The following is a 7,964-nucleotide window of genomic DNA, read 5'->3' on the forward strand; positions in this document are numbered from 1 at the left end:
ATATATAAAAGTATTTCAGAGCAGATTCTGAGTGCTAAGTCAACTATATTATGTTTAAGATCACAAGTCATAAGTAAGTCACACTTCATGTCAGTATGAACATGCTTTGAATAAGAGTGATTAAAATGCTAGTCTGAAAGAGATTGTTTTAAGTTCATATTTAGGACAAGACTTTTTCATTTACCTTTGGCAGTTTTGCAGGATTACTTCATCACAATTTTTTTTTATAATATTATAAACGATGAGTGAGTTTTGGTTAAGGTTGTGTAAAGACAGTATACGATTTCCTTACCTTGTTTTAGTTTTAAGTCAAACAATTCACTGACTTAAAGAGAATAATTAATCCAGTCAAATATTCACAGCTGAACTCGCCATTGCTTTTTCAAACAAACACACTAAATGTGTGTACATTGTGGAAAGATGCAAGTTGACATCGATGTGTAAGATAAAAAAAACTACAATGTCAAAAAATGTCTTTCGTTTGGAATTTAGTTCGAACGGGGTTTCCTAAGGGGTGATAAAACGTTAGACTTGATTTTTGTTTTAACTTTGAGATACTTATTATTAATTTTTTATATAGTTTGTATATTCTTTGTTTATCTGGGAAAAAAAGAAGAAAAAATAACAGACAATTTCGCATAATTCTTAAACGACGATCAAAGGCATTACGTTATTTTTAGAAGACGGTCAATTTATAACATGTTTAAGTATTATTTTCTTTGTTAATAAGAACCATGCTTGAAAAATCGAAAGAAATCTATTTCTGACCCTAATGGCAAGTAAGAAACAGAAAAAGAAAAAATTCCAAATTGGCGCCAAATTATTTTTTCCGCGAAATTAACGCAATTCCAGAATGGCGGGTTTTAATATCAGTCCCATTGTTGTCTTAAGAAAGTAGCAACAACGGTCGTTTCTAAGGGCTTGCTTTCCGACTGAATAGGAATGTGGAAAGACAATTTGAAGAAATACAGATCATATGTCAACGATTCGTATGCAGGTGCTTCGATCTATAAATCTGCTGCCAGAAAAACGAAAGTCCATTTAGTATCCCGATTTTGTTATTATATATATGTATATATATGTTCTTTTAATTAAATGGACACAATTGGGCGCTTATAAACAGAACACGTTTTGGCGCCCTTTAGCAACTAGACATGTTTTGCAGTTCAGCGACGTCATATTGACACGTTGTGGGGAATAGGACGCGTTTGGGGGGATGGACACGTTTCTGAGTGTTACGTGTGGTATATATGTATGTTCTACTGTACTGTATCTAATTAACATAATCAGAGTGAGCGGAGTGAGAGACGTTCGGTTGGAATGGAAGTGTGAATGATCGTGTCAAATTTTGTAATGCCCGAAAGGGCCCTATCGATTAGGAAAATAAAGAATTTGAATTTGCGGTAAAGAAAAAAAAGAAAATCCAGGAACACTTAAAATATTCAGTGCAAACAATGAACAAAAAATTATCCAAATCATGAACCCATTTGCTGGACTACAGTACACGTCTTCAAGCGTAGATCTTATTGAAGCTGAAATCCATATTAAAGCTATTAATCTATTTGGAAATATATTTAGAGTGTGATTCAATTGAAGACTGTACGGTGACTTATATCTGTGAACTTGAATGGCATTACAGACTTATATGATTATCTGAACATCCCTTTATCAAAATTTCAATGGAAAAAGTTAGTTAAACCCAAAATTTATGCCTATTGGACTTCAAAAATTAGTGATGAATCAAAAGGATATCCAATACTAAAATTCATGGACTATAAATATAACATTGGATCCATACATCCTTTAGCAATTTCGGCCAGTGCATATCTAAAAAATATCAGAAAAATTCCTGTACGTCTTAAAATTGCAACTGGGAACTATATCCTACAAACCCATAAAGCCTCATTTTCAAAGAAATATATCAGTTCAATTTGTAAGTAATGTAATAAAGCGGTTGAACACTTTATCCTGGTATGTGAAAAATAAACAGCTGCGCCATGAGCGCATAATATGCCCGTCAAAGAATAAAGTTCAAGAGCTTCTCAATGTCATATCAGAAATTAAAAAAAAAAAATAAAGGGAGGTTATCTTAATAGATATAAACCAGTCACCAAAGTTTCACGAAAACTGCTCAAAGCACTTTAACGATATTGTCTGACAAAAAAAATCACCCCTTTTTATGAATAAAATCCCATAACTCGGAAAAGTAAAATCTAAAATTTATAAAAATCGAAAGGGAGCTTATGTCAATAGATACAAACAATTCACCAAAGCTTCATGAAAACTGCTGAAAGCATTTTTGAGTTATTGTCCGAAAACGGGAAAATCCCCCTTTTCAAAGTTTTAATGAATAAAACCCCATAACTTGGAAACATAAAATCAAAAATTTATAAAAATGGAAAGGGAGCTCATGTCAATGATATAAACAATTCATCAAAGTTTCTTGCAAATTGGTGAAATTGTTTTTGAGTTATCAGTGTCTGAAAACTGGAAAATCCCCCTTTTTTTAATGAATAAAACCCCACAACTCGGAAACATAAAATCGAAAGGGAGCCCATGTCAATAGTTATAAACAATTCACCAAAGTTTCTTGCAAATTAGTGAAACATGTGGACGACGGACGGATGGACAACGGTATACCATAATACGTCCAGTAAACGGGCGCGTATAATTAGAAGCAAGGAAACCACTTATATCAAAAATTTTAAACAGTGGAAGTTTGATTCTAGCTAAAGATTAATATCAAAATGATTTAGATTAATAAATTGAAATCAAAGTTTTGAAAAAAGATTTTAGTCATATTCATTATCCGATGAAATTGAGGTCAAGGTCACATGAAGCATGTCAGAAGTTTAAGATTATTATATTTAACATAAGGTAACAGGATATGATGTAAACATAAACTAGATATGGACAATGCCCCCCTCCCCTTTCTGCTCTGCCATATGCATGAGTATAGTTCCATATATTTTAGAATTGACAAACAGTGATGTTGGCATACAACTTGAAATTGTTACGCTGTCTGCAAGACACAAATGATGCCCCCGCCTGACCATAGGAATTTCCGAAAGCACACCTCCATTATGTGTATGAACATATGAATATCCTACAAAATATTAAAGCGCTGCTGTATCTCCAAAACTGTAGGAGGAGATAGTCGGACAAACCATGATCTCTTTATGCAGCTAGTACCCAAAAAAAATGACTAAAGTCCAACTACCTGTCATTTTCAGAATATTTAAAAGAAATCAAAATCCTTTGAACATGTACACCTTCATTATGTGTATGATTTTCCTACAAAATATTAAAGTTGTACCTCCAAAACTGTAGGAGGAGATTGCCGGACAAACAATGTATCCTAATCCGTACGAACAGACGGTATGACAGACAGAAAGTACGACAGACGGACGGACAGGGGTAAATTAATATGCCCCTCGACATTTTGTTGCAGGGGCATAAAAAGGTCAGGGTAAAATAAGCACTGCCAGACAGGTACGTCCACTTTACATACTATACATTAACAAAAGGCACACCTGTGCCTGTATCCCTAAAAATCGCCAGTTGGCTAATTAAGACTTTTACATGCACATACTATAGTTACTCTTTGTGCTGCTCATCATTTTTTGCAATTAACTTGCTTTTGAACATGTTTTCTCGTTTGAACTGTTTTATATTTGTCATCTCGGGGCCTTTTATAGCTGACTATGCAGTATGGGTTTTGCTCATTGTTGAAGACTGTACGGTGACTTATATTTGTGAACTTCTATGCCATTTGGTCTGATTGGCAATCATACCACATATTCTTACTTTTATATCAACCTAGCTCCTACAAGATTTTAAATAACAGCCAAAACTGCAAAAACACATTTCAGGGGCAATAACTCCAAAACAGATTGTCAAATATATCAGAGTCGATACATCTTGTCATGCTGATCATTTATACAGTTTACACTTTTAACTTAGCTCCTACAGTTTTCAAGATAACAGCAAACAAATGCAAAAAAATATGTATAATTCAGGGGCAATAACTAAAAAACAGGTTGACAGATTTTTCTGAAATTTTCAGCATTCAAAGATCTTGTCCTAATGGCAATTTTTGCACTTACATTGTTAATCTTACTCCTATGTTTTTCATGGTAATAGTAAAAAAATATTATTTCAGGGGCAATAACTCCAAAACAGGTCACCAGATTTTTCTACATTTTGGAACAACTACATCTTGACATGCCGATTCCTTTTGCAACTTACATGTTTAACCCAGCTTCTATAATTTTTAACATAACAGCCAATAACTGCTAAAAATTGGAAAAAGCGATATTTCAGGGGTAATAACTCAATATTAGTTCAGATTTTTTTCCAATTTTCAGGTCTGGGTACATCTTGTCTGGCTGATCATTTTGGCAAATTACACTTTTAAACAAGCTCCTACGGTTTTTGAAAGAATTCCATAGAAATGCCCAAAAAATAACAAGAGGCTCTCAAGAGCCTGAATCGCTCACCTGTAATTTTTTGCTTAAATCTTTCATCAATGATTATTTTTGCTTTTCAATATATATTAATGAGTGGCTTAAAAATGCCATTTCAATGTTCTTTGTATCTCATATTTTCTTCAAAAGCAAAAAAATGCATTTTACCCATATGTTCCATTATAGCCATAGTGGCTATGTTTCTTGACGTACAAGGGGCCTCGGTGGTCAAGTGGTCTAAGTAGTTCTACTACTGTAATCACTAGCCAGTCAACACTGAGGTTGTGAGTTAGAACCCCGACCGTGCGGGTGGACTCGACTCCAATCTTAATTGAATAGGATTGTCAGTTTTCCTATCAAAGGTCGTGGTTTTCTCAGGGCACTCCGGCTTCCTCCACCAATAAAAACTGGCCGCCACAAAATAGCCCAAATGTGGCGCTTAAAAGTGGCTTTAAAACACCAACAATCAATCAATCAATCTTGACGTACAAGGAAATAAAATACAAAATTTATACTAGATACTCTGAAACTCATTCAGCCCAAGTTTGGCTGAAACTGATTCAGCAGTTTCAAAGGAGGAGATTTTTCAAAGTAAGGCAAGCAAACTAGATAAACAAATTGTAAAAAATTGTCTTTAAAGGGCAATAACTCCTAAATAAGACAATTGACAATTTTGGTCATGTAAACCTTTTTTGTAGATCTTACTTCGCTAAACATTTTTGCTGTTTCAGTTTATCTTTATCTTCAATAATATTCAAAATAATAACCAAAAACTGCAAAATTTCCTTAAAATTACCAATTTAGTGGCAGCAACCCAACAATGGGATGTTCAGTTCGTCGCAAAATTTCAGGGCTGATAGATCTTGACCTATTGAACATTTTTACCCCTTGTCAGATTTTCTCTAAATGCTTTAGTTTTTGAGATACATGTATAAGCCAAAAACTGCATTTGACCCCTGTGTTCTATTTTTAGCCATGGCGTCCATGTTTGTTGATGGATCAAAACTTCGGATACAATTGATAAATTAGATACCCTAAGGAACATTCAATTAAAGTTTGAAGGTACATATGTATTTGGTCCTGTAGTTTCAGAGGAGAAGATTCTTGAAATAGTTTACAACGAAGGACGACGACTGCCAAGTGATGGCATAAGCTCACATGAGGCCCTTCGGGCCTGGTGAGCTAAAAATTCAATATTTCAGGGGCAATAACTCCAAAAAAGACTAGCAGATTTTCCCCAAATTTTCAGGGTAGATAAAACGTGTTGTGCTGAATATAGTTACCCATACATTTGTGTCATATAATATTTGAGAGTGCAATCCAAAACTTTAAAACATTTTAAAGAAAAATACATTGTAGTTGAGATTTATTGTGAGTATTTTGTTCATGGTAAAATCACAGAGACTTGGTTAGCAGATTAAAGTTTTTTTAATCAATTTTTTTTTTAATTTGTATTTACAGTTTATTTGTATTACATTATTAACATATTTTATGTTGGCATCAATATTTCTGTTTTCTAGGAATGTGCATTTTACTATCCAATGGATAGTATCCATATCCTGAAAAATCCCCAAGACAGTAAACACAAATAAAAAAAAAAAAACATTGATTAAAAAAAATTTAATCTGCTAACTGTGTCCTTGTGGGTTAAACACAAAAATTATTGCACACTATATTCAGCATGCTGCAGCACTTCTAATTCATGTCTGCAATGTTTGATTGATTGATTGTTGGTTGCTTAACATCAAGTGGTTGTAATGTTTGAGATATCACTTCTTAATAATAAGTGATAAACTGAAATTTCATTAACAAATTTTTGAAGCATGATTTAGCTTCAGTCTTGTAGTTGTATAGCCAGATTGACCTACATTTGTACATGTATATTAGCACAAACTGAAGATATAGATTTATCAACCTAACCAAATAATACACATTTTAAAGATGATTTTTTTCCTATAGTCAACATAATTAATAATAACTACATTGTTTTCACTTGCTGGCAAACTGTGATGAAACCCATGCCAACCCCCACTTTAAATTAGTCAACATAAATTTCAAGGCTTTTGTCCATTGTTCTTCAGAATTGAACTGTATTTTAATTGAATAGGATGTCCCTGTGCTATTATCTTCTATTTTTCCTTTTTCCATTCTATAAGGAAGACAAAATCCTGTATCTCCTTTTTCTACTTCTTCTTTAAACTGTTGTAGACAATCAAGAAAAGCAACCATTGCTTGATCAAACTTTGAGTCCCAAAAGAATCTAAATCCTCCTGATCCATATAAAGGCAATTCTTTGGATTTGTCAGTCAAGGATTCTATGTATGAGTGATTTCCATATGGAACTAATCTGTATCTTTGAAATGTCAAGTTCATCTTCTTTGCCAAGGAATGTAAGAGTAGGACAGTCTGTCCCCAAGCTGCATTAATTTCATGCCATTCAACAGGTACACTTGGAAGCCTACCCAGTCTAAAATTGTTAATTGTTCCAAAATGTCCACTATGCCAAATATGAAATGTTGCATTGAAGACATTTGTTTTCTTGAGTCTATCTAGCTGCATTTGTGCATATTTCAATTGATTATCTACACTCCTGTGCTCATCTTCTAAAGAAAGAACTTGACGTTTATACTCATTATACTCTTTCCAATATTTTTCTTCTTCATCATCTAATGTTTTTGAAACTTTCTTCTCTTCTTCTATTTTTTCAGTAATTTTAATTCTTTCTATTTCAACATCTTCAAGCTGCTGTCTCAGTGCTTCTTCTTCAGACTTAAGTTGTTTCAATTCATCATCAAGAGCATTATCATCAATATTTTCTTGTTTTGTATTCAAATTTTCTAAGAAATCCTTGTAATCTTTGCATTCATCTTCTGTAATTTTAAGTTGATGATCAAGCTGGTCTAGCAGTGTATCTGTACATTCTTCACATAAAGGATGATCAACCTCAGACTGGCCTGACATAATGTCAAAAAGTATGCTAGAAACTTTAATTTTGTGTCCCAAAACACCAAGTGATTCTGGTCCAGTCTCTCCAAGCAGTAAAAAATCGGTGTCTTCTTCATCGTAGACAGGAAAATTTGGTGAAATTGTTCTTCTTGATATTGCTTCAGTTTCCTTCTCATTCTCATGCTGTGTGTCTTTAAAAATGTTTATTGTTTCATCTGCATCTTGCTTATGAACTAAGGGGGTGGTCAACTCTTGGATAAGCTGTGGGTCAAGTGTGTTGAACGAATAATCAAGCTTCAGAGGCTGTCGACATCTTTGACAAACAAAGCTTACTTGAGTGGAACTGCCACTGCCATTTGCATCCATTCAGATGATGAAAGGAATAAAAGTCTGTCAAAATAGCCTTGTCGACTGCTTGTCAAAAATTACTTCCGGTAATCATATGATTATGAGAATAAATGTGTCATAAAGGCTGATTGGATGGAATGTTGAAATTAAGCCAATCGCTGAAGGCGAGACAAAATTTTCGGAAATTTCAATGTTATGATTCGT

At 33.7% G+C, this 7,964-nt stretch overlaps 1 protein-coding gene across 1 annotated transcript; it reads right to left on the reverse strand.

Annotated features, from left to right (window-relative positions):
• Positions 1-5,815: 5,815 nt before the first annotated feature.
• LOC127739396 (beclin-1-like) lies at positions 5,816-7,850 on the reverse strand. The gene has a single exon (XM_052251131.1). It carries the CDS (start codon positions 7,776-7,778, stop codon positions 6,456-6,458), a length of 1,323 nt encoding a protein of 440 aa, XP_052107091.1. The 5' UTR covers positions 7,779-7,850; the 3' UTR covers positions 5,816-6,455.
• Between the last annotated feature and the right edge of the window lie 114 nt (positions 7,851-7,964).

The sequence above is a fragment of the Mytilus californianus genome, unplaced genomic scaffold (genome assembly GCF_021869535.1).
Source record: "Mytilus californianus isolate M0D057914Y unplaced genomic scaffold, xbMytCali1.0.p SCAF_4, whole genome shotgun sequence".
Lineage (NCBI taxonomy): Eukaryota > Metazoa > Mollusca > Bivalvia > Mytilida > Mytilidae > Mytilus > Mytilus californianus.